This window comes from Rhipicephalus microplus, chromosome 1 (genome assembly GCF_043290135.1).
Source record: "Rhipicephalus microplus isolate Deutch F79 chromosome 1, USDA_Rmic, whole genome shotgun sequence".
Lineage (NCBI taxonomy): Eukaryota > Metazoa > Arthropoda > Arachnida > Ixodida > Ixodidae > Rhipicephalus > Rhipicephalus microplus.
Genome location: NC_134700.1, coordinates 265,454,197 through 265,477,419, shown reverse-complemented (window position 1 = coordinate 265,477,419; position 23,223 = coordinate 265,454,197). Strand labels below are relative to the sequence as shown.

At 42.6% G+C, this 23,223-nt stretch overlaps 1 protein-coding gene across 2 annotated transcripts in view; it reads right to left on the bottom strand.

Annotated features, from left to right (window-relative positions):
• The window catches only part of LOC119187895 (semaphorin-2A-like), a 74,584-nt gene that overhangs the window by 3,903 nt on the left and 47,458 nt on the right, over positions 1-23,223 (bottom strand). For both annotated transcript variants that reach the window (XM_075894167.1, XM_037436005.2), the window contains 11 exons: positions 22,580-22,691; positions 21,242-21,406; positions 17,922-18,043; positions 16,506-16,614; positions 15,179-15,239; positions 14,099-14,442; positions 12,672-12,796; positions 11,739-11,890; positions 9,636-9,682; positions 7,445-7,569; positions 5,301-5,487 (listed from right to left, as the gene is read on the bottom strand). In XM_075894167.1, coding sequence (XP_075750282.1) covers positions 5,301-5,487; positions 7,445-7,569; positions 9,636-9,682; positions 11,739-11,890; positions 12,672-12,796; positions 14,099-14,442; positions 15,179-15,239; positions 16,506-16,614; positions 17,922-18,043; positions 21,242-21,406; positions 22,580-22,691 — 1,549 coding nt within the window. The remainder of the gene's footprint in view (positions 1-5,300; positions 5,488-7,444; positions 7,570-9,635; positions 9,683-11,738; positions 11,891-12,671; positions 12,797-14,098; positions 14,443-15,178; positions 15,240-16,505; positions 16,615-17,921; positions 18,044-21,241; positions 21,407-22,579; positions 22,692-23,223) is intronic.

Sequence of the window (23,223 nt, the reverse complement as noted above, 5' to 3'; positions counted from 1 at the left end):
ACGCAGAACACAACTATGTGACAACACCTGCCAAATAACAAGGTGCAAGTTACAGCTGTGCACGTTACAGGGAGCCTTGCAGAAGTGTAAATTCGGAAGCATGCAATGATGCCGAAGCCTCACTTATGCATGAAATGATGTCCTTTTTGAAAAAGTTCTTTGGAAGTGAGCCGAGCAGAAATGTAATCATTGAATTCATGTGAGTCACACACCTGATAACAGAATTCAATTAAAAATTATTTGTCCTAATCACTATTCCCTTCGATTTCAGTTCCAACTTAAAATTCACTACTCGCACAAGCCTAGAATTCACGTTCAACATTATGCACTGGTGGGCTAGTTGTGAATTTATAGTGATATTTTAACGCAAAACAATAACACAAGACAGAAGATAGGACAAAATACTTCATCCAGTCCTCAACACGGGTTCTTGTTATGTGGAAAAAAAAGATGGCTGATTTCTTTGTCTAGGAATGGGTATAACACGAAAGTGAAACGCGTGTTTACAAACGCAGGTGAGCGTTTATTGCACACTGTTTCGCCACAAGGGCACAGGAATGAATGCTACAGCAACAAATTGTAATGCAACGTGAAGAACGACAAGCAGCTCCAAACTTGCAGCGCGCACCTCGAGCAGAAAGCACCCATGAAATGAGCAGAGAGAGAACGAATGCTGACTAACAACTGTCACAGCTCAGCATCGTACTTCGTGTGTGAGCAGCGCGCTCATGAAACCATGCCTTGTGGAGGCGCGCACGCACCACAACACATAGGATGATGACCTCTAGAGCGCGCCCAACATGCGCCTTTCGCACCATCTCACTACTGATGACAAAAACGCGCTGAGGTTGCTGGGCTATGAAGACAGCTGAAGGTATACGGCGTATATAAATAAATATAAATATATAAATATATAAATATAAATATATATATAAATAGCTCGCCATTAGCAAGTTGGACGTCGTATGCTTTGTGGCCTAGTGCCTTCGCACCGCGCACTGCGGAGCGAGTGGTCGTAGGTTTACTGTCCAACAACAAAACTTTTTTGTCCCCTTTTTTTCCCACTTGCAATCTGTTAGCATATATTTTATAACGTCATATCCGTGACGGAAGTACGTCAGCGGAGCGGTGGTGGACCCTGGCATAAAACACTTTAGTGTTTAATTAAGGGGAGATGCTACTCGAAAAATGATTTTCTTTAATAAGAGTCTGAATTTAACACAAATTGGCATGCTAATAGAGTTTTTTCTCCTCTTTTCAAATATGTCATTTATATTCATGTAGATTGCTTGGTTTGCTTTCTGCAGGTCAGATACTGCAAAATTATGGCCATTGTTATGCAACAATTCTGACCTATAAAAATTTGAGATAAAGCATGCAGATATAGCTGACTATAATCCTTTGGAACTGTAGAGTGCAAGAAACTATATAAATTTTGTGTGTAAAAAGGTGAAATACAATAATAAAATAGAAAAATTTACTATGGCTCTAGTTGCCAAGGGCTTTCAATGTTATGTAATTTTTGAAAAACATAATCAAGCAGCACTGACAATCTGAATAGATACTTGCACTCTATGGGCCTTCATCATGCTATGTGCAAAATTTCATAGAGGTATGACAATTCTAAGTATACGAACTAGCGTGTATAAGAAGCACAGATCACACAAAACTGCAAAAGGAGAAAAACGCATTTGAAAGTTTGAAACCTTTTTTTTTTTATCACAGAGTTGTTATAAATGCATAATCTTTGGCCATAATGTTCAAGAGAACTTTGAAAAGCACTGCAAGTTACTAGAACTGTCCTGCAGCATAGGTTGTGCCCTCACGGTCCTTGCGAGCACTCTCTTCTAGCCGTGCCCTTTTCACTCCATGACGACGGTGGGCCCTTGCTTCTGCTGTCAGACACTCGGACATTCTCTTGATGTGCCTCGCATCGCGGGAATCACTGAAAGTAACTAGATCTCTAGATGGCAGTATGTTGAGCTCTTCCAGGATGTGCTCGAAAGTAGCATGACCCTTGTTGAACCACAGGACTGCCATAGCTGCGGCAGTCTCGACAACTGTTCGGGAGACAAACTTAGTCTTGGGGCAAAGTAGCCAAATTTTGCTGTTCAGGGATTCCGATGCATTCTGGGTTTTCCCTTTGATGCATCGAGCAAGGAGCTTCTCATCCGTTAGCCGCTTATAAATGGGCAAAACAGCCAATCCCTGTGCTTTTGTCAGGAGAGGTGTGTGGCGTGGTGCAGGTTCACCAAGTGCTTCAGCGCGTTGATGTTTGCACCACGACTCTGTTCCTGCAGGGCAAAACTTGTGGCTGCCAGCATTGTCAGTAGAGCATGAGTGGAAGTACGAAGCCCATACTGTAGTGTACATATCCCGTACACTCCCCGTGTTGCTTGTTATGGCAATCTGATAGTATGTTTGGAGCTTCTGAATGGCAGGCTCTTTCATTTTCTGCCCTCGTGGTAATGGCACATGCAGCTTCCGTAGCGCGGTGCCAGGTCTCTTGGCCACATGATTAGTGCAGTCTTATTTTTCTATATTGACAGCACCATAGACTTTTGACTCTGCAACAGCACTATATGCTTTGCTGTCACCGTCACTCAAGAATGTCATGAAATGCAGTGGGGTGTCATAAGTCAATGTTCTCTGCCAAATGCGCATTGCAGCCTCCGTTTCCATGGCATGGGAGGAACAGTCTGCATTTTTTTCACAGACTGGGCCATGGAATGCCTGCCACACTTCCTCGTCTGAGCCCATATCCTAGTGCCTACTGCATGTCAAGCAGTAACTTGATATGACCTCGAAGTCTAAGCAGAGGCCAGTATCTAAGGAGATAACTGCGCCAATCCCGTTGTGGCATTTGTGGCCCCTTTTCTGCCAAGTGCCGTCGAACATAACAGCCACATCAGTTTCGCCTGCTACTTCTTTCGTCAACTCTCTGGATCGGCGCAAGTTTTCACTCACAGCTGCCATAGCAGCGGTGTGCACCTTCTTAACTATTGAAAAAAATCCTCGGTGGTGCATTGGCTTTGGGAGTCCAATAATGGAGCAAAATCTCGAAAATTGCTCATGCCCAATGCCGACAGCGCGTGCAGCCACCACCACCTTCACATTTACAGCGAAACTATCTCGGGAGCTCCCACTGTCGTACCATTGGCTCACTCGGCTGCTGCCGTCCGCCGTAACATGCAGTGACGTATAGGAGCACGAAAGAACAGTCGCTGAGCATTCGCTGTTTTCGCAATGAAGTTCGAGGAGCGACGAAAGTCCCTTGCGCTTTTCTGCCGGCTCCCGAACGGCAAGTTTTTGAATACCGCAAGCAGGGCATGCCGCACCTGCCACAAGTGCCGTCAGCAAGAGGGTGTCGCACGAAACTGTCGTTGCACAAACCTCATCGCGCTGTCTTTCGTCTTTTTCGAAGAAGCCGAGCTTCTTTTCCGAAGCACTGACGAAAGAAAGCGCAGCGCCAATCCCTTCATCGCAGCCACTGTCGCTCGCACACTCGTCGATGCCGCCGTCAGGCCTAGCACACGTAGGTGCGTTCTCGTTTGTCGCTGTCGTTCGGGGCGCTTTACGCCGCCTTCCCTTGAACTTGTGCTTCGTTCGAAACTTCTGCGGTCTCACGTTGCACTTTTTCGGGCTTGTCATCGCGGAAATATGCGTAGACGCGCAGAAAAGCAGACGGACCAAATGCCGATGGCCGCTACCAACACAGCTGACAATGACTCGGTAGCCAATGGCGATGCGGCTTAGGGTGCCGCGCGTTTCAAACCGCTCAAACCACGTGATAAAAAGTCCTCGTTTTTTATTTTTTTTTTGCCCACGTACAAAACTGGCGGTCGTCGGAGCTGTAGGAAGAAGGCCGGACGCAACTTTCCCAACCGATCGCGATGGCGGGCGGCACTGCGACGGGGAGCAGCGCGCAGTCAAAGATGGCCAATATCGGCGCAAATTCACAAAATTTTGAGCCACCACGATGCCTTCATACACATTTTTTTTGCATTTTGCGGTTCAAATTTAGTTTTGAAATTTTCACAGATGAAAGAAGAAGGTTTGAAGATTACAATGCAATAAAAATCAGATGAAAGAAGAAGGTTTGAAGATTACAATGCAATAAAAATCAGAAATACGAGAAATTTCGCTAAAAACGCGATTTTTCGACTCGCATCTCCCCTTAAAAAGAAAAAAAAGGCAATCTGGATGAATTTGCGTTCTGAGAAATGTAAGACTAGCCACTTACACCATAATATGCAAAGTGCAGAGTTCATTTGCTATGTCAAAGTGATAGCAGGAAGGAAATGACTTCAAAGTAGGTTACCTTGGGAACACTGACTGCCTAAAATTGCACTCCCTAGTCAACTTTTATTTTTATTCCTCCACGCAGCAAAAGCAGTGGAGTTTGCAGTGAGGTTACAGCACAATCAAAACTTTTTTTTCTTTTATAACAAATGCTAAGTGTGCATTAATTATATGAAGGTAACCATTATGTGAGTAGTGTGACGAAGTGTTGTAGTCAACTAAGCCTTATCAAGTGTTAGTTAGGACTGAACAGCATCATACCAATGTAGCCTAAGAAGCATGCACAGTGCCTTTAAATACTAAATGGCCACTCATAAGCTACACTCCCATAAAAATACGTCTGCACAAAGTGAACCAACTAAAAGTTAAAAATTCTTTTCCTTTGGTTAAAATTCCCACTGTTGTGCTAAAACATGCAGTAGAAACAGCCAGAGCGGCTATAAGTTGGCAGAAAACAGACTTAGAAAAAGCTTTTTAAATAATTTACCCGCCAAAACACCGAACTACAAGGAGATTGTAAGCTAAAAGAAGGCTTGATCTACCTTACCGAAGAAACTGTAGTGGCGAATGACGTTGAGTCCCAAAAGAAGCTGTTGTGCACATGAATTTGTGATTTAAAGCGCTACCTTGGCTGACGCAGAGATTTTTCACCGATTTCTCATTAACATTCAGCCCTGGTATTTAGGGAAACGAGAGCGAAATGACCAAAGATAACTTTAGTAGCAATATCTCATAAGTGAGAATTTTTACACAAAATACCATTTTTCGTTACGTATCTCTCCTTAATCAGCAAATAGCCACTCATAAACTACACCTGCACAATGTGAATCAATAAAAAGTTAAAGATTCTCTTCCTTTCGTTAAAATTCCCACTGTTGGGTTAAAAACACCGTATGTGATGCAATTAAAGAATCGTCACATATTGTGCAGTGGGGTCTTCAAAAGCACTTCACCGACAAACCTCGCAAATATAATGCTGCTGTCAAATGCCTACTAACCAGCATCGACGGTAAGGTTGTAACTGCAGAGAGTGCCAACTGATTCCAGATGGAGGTCGTAGTGGCCAGAGTCTCTCTCAGTGAGCGACATAAGCACCAAGCCGTGTCCAGTAGTGTGGATGTACTTGTCTCTCTTGGGTGTCACCAGGCGGCGCTCTCTACCGTGTTGATGGTACCACAGAGGCACCTGCAAACAAGCAATGACAAAGCCATTTACCGCTGCTTTAAATGATGTGAATGCCATAAAGAGACCCGACTTCAGGATGCATCTTCTAGCGCATTAAAGGGAGTTCAATGCCCTGAATTATCAAGCAATGCCTCAACAGCTGCAGTGGTTTTCATGGAGGGTACCTACCAGTTGCAAGAGTTTTTCTTAATCAGCTTCCACATAGAAGTTTATTGCTGCACTGATTGCTACCAAATTAAGAACCTGACACAACGATACTGCATATACCATAAACTTATGAATAAGCGCCCCCGTCCGAGGAAGCACCCTTCTCAATATCACTACTAATTTCAAATTTCCACACTGTTTTGAGAAGCCCCCCCACCCCCCTCTGCAGCCTAATCATGCACCAAGTCCATCCAACATGAACCTGCTGGAATCCCATCCAATATCATGCTTATCAGCCCAATCCCTAAGCATCTGCACCTGAAATTTGTCAGGCAAAGTTTTTTCTCTCTCTCTTTCCTATAACAATTGTTCCAGAACTAGGCGTAAAATCATGGCTTTTAAGATGTAATTACAAGATTATACTTATGATGACGTAGACAACAAAATTAAGGCTTCAGAGATCGATGTTTGCTGCTTAAAAGCTATAACATAGGCCAATCATTAGAAATGCTTCCATCACATACTTCCTGTGTTCTGATAACGTTGCAATCGCATTTCGTATGTTTATGAGCTGTCGCAGCAGTGCACTGTATCATAAACAAAAGTGAGACTTCTGAAAAAAAGTCCACATGGTCTCCATGTTCTCGTTTTTTTTTTCCTAGCGGGAAATCTTAGCTGCCGACAGTCCACATGGTCTCCATGTTCTCGTTTTTTTTTTTCCTAGCGGGAAATCTTAGCTGCCGACATCTTGAATTTCGGAGTAGTTCCAGGTAAGCACCCTCCTTCTCCTTTGCCACTAATTATGGCTTCCGAAAGAAGGGGGCAGTCGCTTCAAATTTTATGGTGATCAAGAAGCATTTCGTTCCAAGGTGAAAACGAAGGTGCTTGACTATTTCCAAATTTATTTATCACATCAATTCCCTTTAGTAAGCAGAAAGCAGACATTCAGGTTTGCAAGAAAAGCTTGCAATAAAGGGCACTTTGATAGCGGTATCCTACAGGGGTGGAAACCGCGTTCTTGTTACGTTTATTGCACATGTCCCAGTATACAGAGCATGGCATAAGGTGAGATGACCCTGTGTTAACTGCTGCAGGAATAAATCAATCATAGCCACAGTTGACACGCCCTAACAATGCCGCAATACGATTGGCACGTATTGTTTGAATTGTTTTGCATAACACCACCTGTCAATTTTTGAAGGACAGCGTGAGGAGACTACATGAGTGCATCGTCGGGAGAAATGTTCCTCTCTAATTTAGCTTTCCTACGCCACTGCAACAGCACACTATTTTCAATACAAAAGCACACTGATGAAAGGTTACTAATGAAAGGTTCTTTCACATGCTGAAGAAGACCACCTATTCCCAAGTTCAAGTGAGGAAGTGTTGCAAATGAGTTTTCCAGAATACTGAATTGAGAATGAATTAAGAGATAATTGACAGCCACCCATAAGTAGCACAAAACCAGAAGAAAATCTGCAGAGATTTCTTTTTCCAAGAAATAAGCGCAAACTTGTACAAAATCCACACAAACTCATTTGCAATTTCTGCATCGATGTTCATAGAGTTGTCGATCAATTTGCTTAAATGCTGCCAAATGCTAGCATCCTAGTTAGCTCCATTGGTAGAGCGACCACTGTGGAAAAACATTGGTCCCAAGTTCGATTTCTGGACTAGGACAGATTTTTCTGTAACTATAAGAGGCTTCTTTTCGAATCCACATAAATTTCTTAGTGGAATTGTGCTACAAATGGGTGATAGTCAATTATCCTTTCCAGAAGCAGTGTTGTGCAGCAGCAGAAATGCTAACCTTGTTGTGGGCAGTCCCGGGTCCGGTGGTTCCCGCTGGTGGCTCCATGAGCTCTGGATGGTGGCCCTGACAGCTCAGATGGACACTTTCACCCCAGTGGGCATGCAACTGGCGCCGGCGAACACCTGCACCGCATATGACAAACCTTACTTAGAAAACTGTGTTTGCATAGGTACACATATTTCCGCAAGAGGGTTCAAAGGAAAACTGCATCAGATCGGCTTCTATTCACCACTTCTAGTATTTATAACAATACCATACCTGCCCTGCCAACCTAGAAGCACAAAAATTTGGGAGACCACAGTGAACATGAGTGGTTGCAAGAAAAACGAGACGAGTTTTTTTTTTTTGTATATCAGAAATTACTGAAACTGAGACACCTGCGGCACGCTGTCGCTACTTCCGTTCACAGTGACTGCGAAAGCACGGCGCTTCAGAACCATAGGAACAGTGTTTTTCGGTATCTGCAGCCATTTTATCAATGATTTGTCTCCCCCACTCCGTTACATCGGCACCCATACCGCTTCACCTTCTCGCAAGCAAAAACATTTTTTGAAACACCAGTCTTGCGTGATCACTTACGCTTAGCGGCAAATTTGTGTTCCACAAGAAATTCCATGAATAGTGATTCTGTGCTGATCGCACAGTCTTTGCAACTCTTTTGGAAGAAACTTCCGATTTTGTCCTGTCATTCCACAGCACAAACATAGTTGTGATGCTTCTGAGAAGCGATATGTCAGCCTTGCCGCTGTACGAAACGCTTACATCACAGGCACACGTGGTACAGATTCCGTACTTGCCACCTTCCCACAAAGTCACAAGGCACAGAAACTCAATTGTGTACGAGTACAGAAACACTAGCAAGTACCTTGCTTTTGACACCGTCATCGACCTACCAACTGAACTCTGAAAAATAAACTACCCCCCAAACTACGTAAGCAACACAACTAAGGCATAGGCCTAGCATACGAAATGCGGGAGCCAAGACAGATGGACGCAAAAGTAGGATAACCTTTCCCTTGTCTTCTTTGGTTTGATGGCAAGCGCTTCCGCCGTACTACAGCGTCTAAAATTTAGAATATATTGAGCGGTACTGTACAGTATGGCTACAGTGAACCGGAAGTGTAGTAGCAAGTGCTCTTCCGCAGTACTGCCACTCTCGCAGCAAGAAAGGCTCACGTACAAGCGTGATAAAAAATAAACAAACCGAGAAACAAACAAAACACGCCCCTGCTGTGGCGGTCACTTTTCGGGAGATCCAAGATAGCATTTGGAGAATATAGGAAGAATAGGTGTAATTGGCGAGTCCCCCGAACAATTCAGGAGATTTGGCAGACATGCAATACTGCAAGGGTTTTGCATCCCAAAGCAACAATACGCTTGAGGGACGCCATAGTGAAGAGCTCTAAATATTTTGGCCATCTTGTAAACCAATTCTAAATACATGAGCCTCCAGCTCTTTCGCCTCCATGAACAATGACAAATTATGCAAGGCTAGATCCACCGGCTACCTACAACATCCTAATCCTAAACCTAATGCATGAACAATGCGACTGCCGCAGCCGGGCTTCGATTGGGTGACCTTCTGGTCAGCAGTCAGCAGTTGAGCAACATGACCACTAGGCCAACATAGTAGATTATTCGCCACTTCTAAGACTGTGCTTTTCAAAGAGGTGTCTCAAGAATTTAAAAGCTTATTGGTTCTAGTTGCGGACTGCAAAAGAGACTTGATTTAGTTGCCGATGGACTGAAAAATTATTCCATTGTAATGGAATTTGAACTAGGGTGTATGTCTTTGAATATAGCACCCTGTATTGTGCATGGTACAGCATTACACAGCATCATTCAGCACTATAGTAGGCCCTGCCATGTATTCTTAGCAGCAGTGTTCTAGAAATTACATATAAATGAAATTCTAAAAAATATTGATGGAAAACTAATCATTAATAATATGTTTAAAGATCATAATCCATCAGGCTTTTTGAGAACCATAAAGTAATTAATCAACCCAAGTACCATTTATGAAACGGTTCGTGATGAACTTTTTTGCTTGATAACTTTTATCAATGACGTTTTATCGGTACTAACCGGACACACTGCCCTTGTCAGGTACTACAACTAGCACATTTTCAGAGAACAAAAAAACAGAGTGGGAGGGACAGGAGTCAATTTATAAATTGATGCAACTTACTTTCTTCACAGATGTCTGGAGTAGCATTGCTTACATCTTGCAGGAAACTGCAAAAGTCAAGATAATAATAATAAATACTAAAAAAAGTCACAGTTTCACCACAACGGCAAAGCAATTAATGCAGTAGCAACAAATTGAAATGTTGTTTAAAGTAAGGATAGCAGCTAACACCTTTAGCATTCGACCTGGTTCAACTTTCCGAAAATTTGTACTGAATGTGTAAAAGTTCTCGTATGATAAATATGACACCGAACCAGCTACACTAATTATATATTGCGACGGGGCGAGATATAGATTTATAGCGCAGCGTCAACAGAGAATCGGCAGCAGAAGATGGATGAGTTGCCTCTCACACAAGCACTTAACGAACAGGCATCTTCGTCATCTTCGTAAAGTGCGACGTTTGCTTATGCCGATGATGTACGATAACAATATTCTTAGTTTCGGAAGCCTCGTAGCTAATGCAGTCGGATCCTGGAGTAGTGACTAATCAGCAAAGATTTTTGTGCCTTAAAAACCTCATTACAGTTTACTTGTAAGAATTCTTTTTTGTTTCATAAGTCAGGCTTGTTACCGTTTTGTGAACACGAGCTGTTGAAGAGTAAGTGAGATGTGAAACTGCACTGAACTTTAATGTACGAGCACATTGTATACAATGTAGAAAAGAACACAGACGTGCGATCATCCACCAAGGACTACATATCTACACACAATTTGCAAGTTAACAAGATTAAATAAAGACAAAACTAAGTACTCGGTATTATGTAGCAGAGTGATTAAATAAATGTTCATCTTGTGCAAACTACATATGGTGATACCTGGTGTATCTATTTGCGCCTGGTGGTACATATAGCTCCACTGTGCATCCTCTTTGTTCAATTCTATAACTTTAGAGCAAGCACAGATGTTTGAAACTGGTGGAACTTCCCCGAAACTAATATAGCTGTTTCCAATATTGGGCCCAAAACCTGCACATACAGTCTTGATATTTTTACAACGTAGATAAGTTATACACGCAAAAGCAGTTGCTTTGCTCACCCTAGCGGAAATTTTTAAACTCTAGTTGACATACCAATATTGTAGTACACACTTTAAACGAAACCTGAAGGGACCTGGAAGATATGTTGCATTTAACAGGAGTTCTGTTAACTGAGAGATGAACAGTGGTGCAGAATACAAGTACGAAACCAATCATATGAGAGACAGCTGTCCCACTTAAGCAGCAGCTTCGTTTAACAGATGTTTATTTTCTGCAAGTCTACTGCATTACAAGGAACATGTGGAGCTGGCACAGTATGTACGTTGCACCTCAGAAGCCCAGTTAAAGAGACATGGTACTCGCACAAAGTGATCTCTGAGATACATGGCACAACATAATCCAAGCGTGAACTTTATCCAAGAGTGGGACACTAAAGAAACAAACAAGCAAAAAGCTGTTCAATAATCATAATAAAGTTTACATCCAGGCCTGACTACATGTACGCGTTGCGGTGTGTCAGTGTGAGGGTTTCCGACACAGCACCGCACCCTCTGAAGAGAATGGGCGCGCAGCTACACCAAGTCGAGTGCCACACCCTCTTTCTACGGAGAATAGGGAGAGGGTGCCGCGTCAGAAACCCATGAGCTGACACGCTGTGACGTGCACATGTGGTCAGCCCTTTATACATTCTTGGTTTTTGTCCTTGCTTGATTTTGACCCACTGTGGTCCGCGGTCAGACCAATCTCGACAGAACAACCCGGCCACAGTCGTTCATTGATGGGCTCTGTTGGACAAGTTATTCCGTGATCGATTCACGTGAATTTCTTTTACAGCATTGTTAGACAACTATAAAAAAGCAAGTGAACTTTTTTATTACTTGAGCTTTGCTTTCTTTAGTTTCGGATCACAAAGGGTTATTAAACGAATATGTCAATTAGCATTTCTGGTGTTTTCTGACACGATTCTCAGTTATTAAGGACGAGCATTATCACTTGTCGTTTTAAACAGAGATACATACAATATTGTGAAGTGCTTTCCGAATAAATTCTGCTTTCCGAATAAATTCTTCGAAACCAAAGGATAAAAGAAGCTCAAATTCAGAGGTCCACTGTGCGTCTCATACCCTGTCACATAGGAGCGGCACTCATGATGATCCCTGTCCCAACCACAATAGGGATCCCGAACGCAGCGCAGGCAGCTCAGGTGTCGGCCACGACACAGGTCCAGGCGCACCTGCCGGACGCCATCGTCCGAACCCAGGTACACTGACTTGTGCTGCAAAGAAGAGCCCCATCTTCAAAATGTAGGAGTGACATTTATTCTATTGACCCAACTGACCTTCAATGTGCATTTAAATCTGTTCCTGCTTGGTCGCACAGCGTGTCATTCTGGTGCACACAATAAAATTTAGTTTTCTGAATTTTCGGTGTAACAGGCATCTTGTGTTTGTTATATCTCAAATGCACTGGCACCCCAAATTTTTTCTGACAATTTATATTACTGGTCACTTCCCATGTGGTTATCTAAACCTGTACATATGTTTGAATTGGGAGACTCCACGGATGAATACAACTTCTGAAGTTCGGAAAGGCCCTGCCCAGATGACCGAACTGCAGCAGCCAATCACCTCTACGAGTAGAGAAAATAATCCTACTCATGCAGAGAGCAATGTTTTCCAAAGGCTGTCAATGCAGGCTCGTGCGCATATGCATTTGAAGAGGAAATGCTGCGGGCTTGTAAAGTTGTGGCCAACTAGTGTGCCTAAAGTTATGTCGTGTGCCCAAGTGACCTTCATGAACGTGGGTGATAAAATGACTACTCTGCCAAAACCGGAATTACGATCGCCATGTGTTAACTGACTCCACTAGGTAGGACAACTTAAAAAGTTGCAACATCATAATTGCCACTGCATTTATTGCATACAGTACTGCACATAGTAGGACACTAACTGCACAGTAGTGACTCATCATGAAGGAACTAAGACGCTGGGCTTACAATGCAATGATAATGTTTCAGATTTATGCCGATGCATCGGATGCTCCACCAAGACCCTCACCTCACTAGAGATGTCAATGGTGCGAACGGGCTCCCCAGGGCTCGCTTCAATTACGTCAACCAGGTTGGAGAAGGATTGTCCCGAGCGGTCTTTCCACTCCACTATCTTGTACACCAGTCCATCACCTGGAGTCAAGAACAAAATGCAAGGCACACTAATGTTTCCTGCTTACCCCTCTTTACAGTTCCAGCCAAAGAATGGAAAAATCTGTCGCTAGTTGTTTTTTCAATGACCAAACATGGCCTCAATGATACATAAAGCCATGTGGGCAATGTCATGAACATCATAATTTAAAAGAAATTGTGGCATAACTCAATAAAAGTCATTGCTTTAATGTGCACGGTTATCCCGGAATGTAAAATAACACAGTGCTATTCAGCTGCTTGCACGCAGAAAAAGACTTCACTCACTCAAAATGTTTCTCAGGTGCAAAGCCCCACACAACATATCCTGGTTGACCTAGTATTGATGCCTAATTAAAAAAACTATGCACAAATGAACTATAGCCAGTCAAGGCATGAAACTATTGTGCAGTGTCAAGTGTGTTGACTTATGCAGTCAGTTCATTTAGGTTTCGTTGTGCAGTCCTAACCTGCCCTTTCAGGCGTTCTCACATTGCCGTAGGTAAGCTGAGAGTTTTATATGTACCTGTAAGCAACTGAAAATATAAAATAGGGGATTACAAAACAACCAGCAAGCCAAATAATGCAGAGATTGAAAAAAAAAAAAACAATAGTGTAAAGCATGAAAGAAAACAGTGCTGAAAGTCATTCGCAGTGTCATGTGCCTGTTTCTTAGGATAGCTTTAAATTAAAAAAGCGAATAAATGTTTTACTTAACATCATATTCTTACTAATCGTATTCATTTATCTTGCAGCGTAGATGAAAGCACATGTTTTGTACATAGTTTTTTTCTAGTTTATAACTACCTCACATTTTGCCTAATGCCCAGCTTTAAGTATTGATGTTGAAAAAATAGTATCCAACAAGAAAATGTGAACGGCGCTAACGCAGGTGCTGCGGTGAGTGCTGGATGATTTGTTTGAAGCGATGGCTGGCATAGGTCTCGTAGGTGACACGTTTCAACGCATACCTTAGGCGCGTGTCAGCTTTATTGCACGTAAACCGATGAGTCGGTGGTGTAGCGAGCGGCGGTCGCGGCAGCTGTTGTGGGCGAACGGACAAGCTGCGCTCGCTGCGGTTGCCGCAGAGAGCGCGCGGCAGGCGAGGAAAGGAGTGATGTAAGCGGGCACTGCGGGGGGAGTGCAACGTCAACGGGCAACAGTGGTGTGACCTACTTGGCACCGTGCCAACACCTGCGGCGAGCGGCGCATTCGTACGGAGGGACAGCGTTACAGAGACTAGTCAAACAACTGCTTCGCATCTAAAAAGTGATGAGCAGGTACGATTGCAACTCATCCACTTACGAGTGCCAGCAAAGTAGACGAGGTAGTCAACACCATCCACATCCACCTTGTGCACAGCAAGCGAGAGGAACACGACATTCTCACGGTAGAAAACAGGTCTTCCACCGGACTGCGGCACAGCCGAGTCCATGAGAGTGTGGGTGCGGAGAAAATTGAGCACGGCATCGGGCAGCGTCTTGGTGCTGTTGACGCATCGTCCCGGACGTGGCTCAGGCACCTGACTTGTCAGCACGGGAAGCCAGGCAGATGATGATGTCTTCTGCTCCTTGAACTTACCCCCAAAAGCACCCTGTATGTCACTCAACCGAAACGAGCAGACAGCCGAGCCATGCGGTCCTCCGTGACTGCACAAGAGAAGATAGAGCGCAACTGCAGCTGTGAATACACAGAAAAAATGGCATTGTGGACAGAGGTATCCTTACATAAGCAGAAGGTAAGGCAATAAAAAAAATTTAACATTAACGATGGCAGCCCAACTAAGGCATGAAGACTGCCCTATTAACCTTCTATAAAATTATGCGATCCTTGCTTTTCTGCAATTTCGTAGAAAATTCATGTGTATAGGTGTGTGTGCATAGGTTAAACGTCTACCAGGCCCAACAGAAACAGACCAAATACACAAGCAAACTTCACATTTTTCATCCTATCATGCCTTCAAGCAAGTACAACCTGTAAAAATGTGATCTATATTATAACGATTGTGATATCATTCGATGAAAAAGCTTCAAACATGTACTACTATTCATATAAGCCATAGCATAAAACTTTTAAATTCTCAAAAGTAAGAAGATAAATTTAGAAGAGCTACCACTAGTGATGACATGAATGCATAATGTGCTACATCATTTAGCAATTAAGCATCCCTCAATAAAAATACAAGATACCCAAGATTTTTATATAGTTGGACTCTGTTTCTCATTCAGAAATGAACTACTGCAGCTTCTCTAAAACAAGTCACTAAAGCTGCTCCTGTCAACAAGTCTAAATCTATGGGCACTTTTAAAAGTGCTCCGAAACAAAGGTTAGTAGTAAGCTGAATTTACTTGCACACTTGTTCACATTATGCAAATCAATACTCACAGTGACGTTGTAAAGACAGCGTAGACATTGCTGTCATCGTCAGGGAACTTGTAAACAGCCTCTGCAAAGTAAGTACCAGAAGACAGCAATTCACCAGCTGCAACCTCACCAAGTTGCACCCAACGTGATACTGTACCAACTAAAATGCTTAACAAGAGATTTAACCTTGAACAAGTTGATGTTGTCACGATGTCTGAGAACATGTAGTTTTAAAGCACAATAAGGCGGGACCACAATCATCAAAACCCCAAAGCACGCTCAATAATCTCGTATTGCACTAGAGGTGGTGGAGCACCATGTAAAGCCAGCTTGTTCTGTGAACCACTTAATAATTGTTGCGATTTAATGTCCCGAAACCACCATATGGATATGAGAAGCGCCGTAGTGGAGGGCTCCAAAAATTTCAACGACTTGGGGTTCTTTATTGTGCACCTGAATCTAAGTACACAAGCCTTGAGCGTTTCCACCTCCATCGAAAATAAGGTCACCATAGCAGTGTTCTGCGAACCAGTTTACTATTAGCATGGCTGCCCAAAATAAAATGTGCAGTTATTTCACTTTCTGCCTGCATTCTCCTGACATCAAGACTATACCTGTAATAAGTTTTGTCAATATGCTTTTAACACATGCATAACATTTTTTAGTCACTGTATGTACTTCGAAGTCATACCTCTTCAGTACAACAGCCCATAACTGGTATGCTTGATTCAGCCCAGCTACATGTAGAAATGACCACAGTTGCATATAGTACTTGATATGTGTATTTCCAGAAACATATGTTATTCTCTTCCTATAAGCAGGCACAATGACCATAAAAAATGCTATTCAAAACAAGCAGCAAAAAAGAATATTATGGTGGCCTTTGCTACAGTGCAACTACTACTGTGCATACCCAAGCTTGCCTTACAACTGCTATCACTAAGATTCAGTAGTGCACACATACAATATACTGCATAATTCTGTCATTTCGAGACAGAAGTACACAGACTCCCAACTTACACTGCGTGTCCAGCATCGTTGGCACAGTATCAAACATTGTGCAGTCTGTGGTGAAGCCAACACGAATGCAGTGATGCAAAACTGAAAACTCGGAACATATGACAACCCAAGCTCTGACTAAGTATACCTCTCCGACAGTTTAACAGTCAGAACAAGCTTAGAACACCAACACATCAAAAGCATATAGTCTTACTTCAGCAGAAAATTGGAAGTACAGTCGAAAACAGGCTGAAAAATAAAAGGAAATTGCGAGACTGCATGAGCCAAAGTCATCAAGGCCAGAACACTACGGTAGCGAAGGTTGAGCGAGTGGTGCATGAATACTCACGAATTTCGTTGAAGTAGAAAGGATATTCCCCAGGAAGTGAGCAGTTCAACCTCGCTTTGAGGAAGGTTGCCCAGTTGTGGGTTAAAATATTTTTCCCGCCTGTGTCTTTCTGTAAGATGAAAAGTGCAAGTAAAATAAAAGAAGAGGAAATATATTACCAACTACAGTCAAACACTCGTAAATTGTACCCACAAGTAATGAATTATTGCTTATAATGAACAAACACAAAATCCCCCCAAAATACTTTCTATATATAGATTATTTCATATAGTGAAGTACTAAAGAATATAACTTTTTTGTGAAGCTCTTCAGATTCAATCCGGGTTCCACTATAAACAAGATGAGTGCTATATAGCGTAACCTCTTGGCATCAATACATGCTTTAAAATCTAGTTGCTATATACCTTAATAGTGTGCTTACAAATGCAACACAGTGTTTTGTGATGTGCCAGCTTTTTTTTTTGTTCTTATCTTTCCCCATGCCAGCAATGCACGACCTTATCATTCAGTGTTTCAAGGCACGCGCTGTCCGCACACAATGGAGCTTCCAGTACATCGTTGGGCTTCCAGTGTTGTGACACCGTCTGAGCATTTTTTCGGCGCACGACTTGGAGAAACTTTTTTGCAAACGTTTGCCATGTTTTGCAGAAGTTGCGGTGACGAAAAAAACAACAACAGAAAACTTTTTGCAAAACGTGTAGTTAACAGCTGGCAGACGGCTGCTTAAATTTTGGTTAGCCAATTGTAGTTATGTAACAGGCAGTCAAGGTAGTTGCCGAAGACACTGAACATAAATATAGATGTGAATGTGCTTTTGCATAGGCAAAGCCGCAGTTCTTAGTTACTCAGTCCTGGCAAAACTTTGGTGTACTTAGCAGGCTTCTGGGAGATTCACGAAGCCATATTAATAGTTATTAAGAGAGCGTGCACACTGGAAAACACAAGTACACCATAAAAAGCAGCGCTTTACATCTGTTTGAACTTTAGCGTATATAATAGACTGTACATATTTGAATCAAAAGGACTACATTGCAGATTATTTCAATCTCTTCTGCATTAAGTAACCAGTTAGAAAGTTGATGTTGCATTCTGAAAAAGGCCTTTCCACCTTTCTGCCATCAAGGTTAACAGAAAACAGGTAAAGTCCGAGATAAGATCCGATACGTTACCTTCAAAATGCATTAACTAATTTCATCAATCAATTTTTTTCAGCTAAACATAAGGCACATTTGCAGCATAAGAATATAATAAATAAATATAAAACGGTGGTCAGGCTGCACGAAACCTAGGTAACTTGTATACAAGCAGCATGTGATGTGTTTATTTTTATACTGCTCTGGAAATTTAAAATACCAGAGTGTTCTATTAATGCAGCAAACATTTTCCTTAGCTCATAGTCCAATAAGCAGCGCCCACCTTACACACACGAGCCACTCGCGAGTAGATTACTTTGCCGCAGTTGATGTACTCGACAGCACTCTCCCGGAAAAAGAAGAACACGTGATCTCCAATGTCGAAGGAACCTACAAAGTTGGGCTCTGCAAGAATAGGTGACAAAAGAAAGGCATAACAAAATCAAAGGAAGGCACACAGTAAGCTCAGACATGTATGTAAAAGAAAACGTGAGTAACAGCGCCCACACTTAAAAAAAAGAAAGAATAAAGCCATATCTAGAAGCAAACTTAGCACAAGCATGACTAGTAAAACTCCTCAATGTAAGTGCGCAAATAGTGAAATCTTTACAACGAATCAAGTATGGCTGTTCTAAGAAAAGGAGGAGGAGGCTTTAAATGCAGAATATTGTTTTCGCATATCTGAAGTCACATAAAATAGAAATTCAAAAGTGTTGTGGCTCGGGCAGATTGGTTATCCACGAACTTAGCCTGTATTAGCGCAATACATGTGAAAAAGAAAAGACAACACAGACGCCGAGAAAGGTAGGCGCTAAACTTCTAACTGTTTATTAGGTGCCCTTCACATCTATCTTATACATGCGTAAAAACACAACTCCTCTTGCACGTGGTTGCATTCTGAGAAATGGCATATCTTTATCCGTCAGTGCAACGACGTATTGACTAGAGGCATACCAATAAAGACTCTACGCGCATGTCGCTATTGGTGGTATGGACCTGAATGGTTGTCCCAGCCAAAATCAAGCTGGCCTTCAGAACCTAATCAGTACAAACTGTTAAACGAAGAGGCAGAAATTGAGACACAACATGTATTTCTTCAAGCGTCATCCAAAAACTATCGATATAAGGAAGCATAGCATAAGGAAAATATCGATATAAGGAAGCATAGCGACCTGCAAAAGCTCCTGCGCATCACTGCCTGGGTCTTTCGCTTTGTGGATCAATGCCGTGGACTTCAAACTTCACTCAGCGAAGCAATTTCGGCACGGGAGCTAAGCAAGACTGAAATGTTTCGAGTCCGATATGTTCAGCTGGAAGTATTCGCGAACGACGTCGAACAAGTGCAGCTTGGACACCCACTCCCCAAAAAGTCTAGGCTGATGGATCTTCACCCTTTCTTGAAACAAAACAGACAGCTTCGGCTTGGCGAACGACTCGAGAGAATGGACGCCACATATGACGAAAAACATCCGGTTATACTGCCACAGAGACATCCTTTCACGACTCTGGTAGTGATTGAGGCTCACTGCAAAGCTTTGCATGGTGGTGTGGCAAGCACTATGATGCAAATACGACAGCAGTATTGGATCATCCGCGCTCGACAAGAAGTCAAGCGAATCATCAGCGAATTCTTTCTCTGCCGAAGATACAATGTGAAACCTGGGAACATGCAATATGCGCCGATGCCTGAAGACCGTCTTCTATCGTCACGGCAATTTGATGTAGTAGGATTGGACTTTGCAGGTCCCCTATATATAAAGCAACATAAGTTACATGGTGACACATCAAAAGCTTATATCCTGCTGTTCACCTGTGCGACGACTAGAGCAGTACACCTTGAACTGACGAGTGCAATCTCGACCAGTGCCTTCTTGCTAGCGTTCCGGAGATTTCTTGCTCGCAGAGGAGTACCCACAACAATGTACTCGGATAATGCTCTCGCCTTCAAGAGAGCGTCACGGGACCTCGGGAACATCTGGAGTGTCATGAAGAGCTCTCCTTTCGCATCTTTTCTGCTGAACTACCGCATAGAGTGGAAGTTTATCGTGCCAGGTACACCTTGGTGGGGCGGTTGGTGGGAGAGGCTTGTCCGGACTGTCAAGTCCTCGTTGCGCGAAATGATGGGAAAGAGCAAGCTCAGCAGCGAACAAGCCGAGACGATGCTACTAGAGCTAGAAGCGGTTGTTAATTCAAGACCAGTGACCTACACGTATACGGACGCTAAAGAGCCCTCTCCAATATGTCCAGCGCATTTTCTTGTTGGACGTTCAGAGCAACAATGACTATGATGCGATCAGTGCTCAAGCTAGTCGAAGAGACATCAGCAAAAAGTTGAGATACCGACAGAAGATGATGGATCATATGTGGATGCGATGGTAAAAAGAGTATTTATTAGAACTACAAGCACTTCACCTATACCCAACTCATCCCAGCAGCTGCCTCCGAGTAAATGACGTGGTGATAATCGAAGAGCCTGGCATTTCTGGAGGAGTTTGGCCCCTTGGGCGAATCACAGACGTTTACCCTGGACAAGATGGTATAATGCGAGCTTGTCGAGTCAAACCTCAAGACGGGAAGTTTTTCAAGAAAACCAGTACAGAAATTGTACAGACTGGAATTGAGCGACGCTACTGGGGGGCAAGAGTATGTTGGAAAAGAAAGGAATAAACGTGTGCAGGCTAGTACTGCGAGAGAAGAAGAAGAAGAAGTTGGAAACAAGAAACGGCATTCAGTCTGGTTTCTTCGCTGATCAGTAGTTTTCCTTTACAGCGTCCAATACTCTGCCATTAGGCTACGATGGCAGTCATGCCTCCGTCCACTTTACAGGGTACATATGTGCATTCAAACGTGGGAGCGTCAGTCAACGCCACCAGTACCCATTACGGCGAGTGTAGAACACACTTTTTTGCCTGTTTGGTGCCGCTTAGCACGTGATTTTACTACGAGCTGGCAGCTGACCAATAATTCCTTGCATACTACCTGAAGGCATCAAACCAAGCAGAACGAGACCCTCACTATGAATGAAAGGAATAAGTGTAAACTGATAGACTCGTCTCTCGTACCACTCTCTTTTCTCCTATGGACTCTCTTGACGACTTTACCATGTGAACTTGTATGACCATTTAGACTCTTTATACGTTTCACTTGGTTAATGAGGACTGCATCTATTTTTGGTCGGGCTGACGCTTCTTAGTTTACCTTTTATTGACTCTGGTGTTTTCGTTGTGTGTGTGTGCGTGTGTGTGTGTGCCTGTGTGCGCCTGCATGCGTGCGTGTGTGTGCGCACGCATGCACGTGTGTGTGTGTGTGTGAGAGAGAGAGCAAACATTTTCATTTTTTATGAAGATCAAACACTCAGCTCCTTCACTTGTTCGAGAATATGATTCATATCGAATTCAACTTGCTTTGTTACCCGAGCCTATCATAACGTGAAGCAGTTTGTTGTAGCAGAGCTTCCAAATGCTACAACTGAATCCTCACTGCTGAGATCACGTCTACTTCACAACTATCATAAACTTCAGAGCTCTTTGGATAATGGGAGACACTGGTTCACCAAGAAAGCAGAGGAAAAACAACACAAACTTCCTGAAAGTGCATACTTACTGTCAAGCCACATGGAGTCATACTTGAGCGTGCGCATGAAGAACTCGCTTTGTTCGTGAGTTGTCCTGTTGAACAGCGCCGATCGAAAAATCACAGTGTCAGCCTTGGTAAATTCGGCGACCGTCCCACTGTACAATCCTGGCATGTCCCCAGGGTTTCCATGTTCTGCCGATGACATGGATAGAATCGTTTGAAATATTTACCAACAGCTGAAACTTCCACCAATACATTAAAAAGCATCGGTCACACCCAAAGTAAGTGACAACCAAAATGTAATGAAGCGTGCAACCAATGTTTGAAAACTGAAGTTGGCACTACAAACAAATTGCTGTCCAGAAAAGTTAAATTGCGAGCTTTGACAATGGCACACTCAAAGGAAGACATCATAAAGGTAGAGTTAACAATCATTGTGATCCCTCAATGTTTTTTCCTATGCACCTAAAGTCTGACCCATGAGACCTTTAGCATTCTACCAGTTGCAGAGCAATGCACGTGATGGCAGGCAAATCGTACCTTTATGCTCGGCTGAAGAGTTAGTTCATCAGAAAAAATGGCTTTGAGACAATTACCTCAGAATTTACTGAGGACTTAACGCTGAAACTTTATCCATATCTCAGAGACTCACATTCAGCAAAGAAGGTTTTGATTAACAAATGTATAAAGCATGCATTCATTACTACTACCATATGCCAAGTGACACTGTATTGAATATAGCTGCACATCAAATAGTGTGAAGAACAACATAAACCTAAACCAGAAGAACAAAAAGAATGGCATACTAGCCTTTCACTGTCCATATTTCAATTACAAGAAATTGTTTTGCACATATCAAGACACAGCATTTAATTTTTCATTCGTTATCTGTTTCCATCAAATAAATATATTAATCATGCCTTCCTCACTTACGGTACTCCCCTAAAAAACTTGTAGGCAAAGTACCTGCTTTATTTCTTATTGACCAATTTCTTTAAAAATTTAGTTTTATTAACTACGGTAACCCCCAAGTTTGTACTTTTACCTATGCCTGAAATTAAAGAACATGATTAACAGTGGACACTGTTAGAAATTAGCATTGTTAATAATATGTGTTCTTTCACTCTTATAAAGGTTTCCTAAATTACTGTCTGAAAACCACAAAAAGAAAACACTGTGAGTAATTGCTGCTAAAGAGTTTGCAACACCTGACTAATCCTCGAAACATGTTTCACCAATTATGTGTGCCAACAACAACAACAACAACAACAAAAGCCTTAGATGAATTAGGTAGCACTTAACTAATTAGCTAACTAAAGCAAGGCTAGCAGTCAACAGAGTGCTTCAAACAATGCTTCAACTCACCAACCCAAACAGCCGTAGAGTTATCATCTGGATCGAACGGGCATTTTCCTATACCCCGACCAATGTCTCGCAATGTCAGCTGACTTTTCGACACTTCTGTCAGGTTGCTACTCTGTAAGGGACACAAACCACACACACAGTTCTGAGTAAAGAAAGACGTACTCTATTATGAAAAGTGGCCTAATAAAACACGTTACCGAATTGCCAATAATTGGATGCGATAGATGTAGAAAAAAGAAAGAAGACGTCCAGCGGTGGCCCAGGCAGTTAACGATTCAGAGCAATATTGTAGCACGAAAAAGTCTGTTCTGCAGCACACTTGGAACATGAGGAACCGAGTACTTAGACTTCTGGAGCCCTCCACTGCGGCCTCTCTAATAATCATATTGTGGTTTTGGGATGTTAAATCCGAGATATTATTATTATTATTCAAAAAATGTCTTAGATCATAATTCAACTAGCCTATCAGTCTGAAATTTTCGAGCAGGCTTGGAAGAAAAGAAAATGGAATTTAGGATCACTTGGAGATGATTGTCTAAATTTTCAGAAAACACTCTTATTAGTGTGCATATTCAGAAGCTTCTGCAATATAAAGAAGGAGACAAGGCCAACAGCCAGAGAGAAGCCATCAAGTTCTCAACACA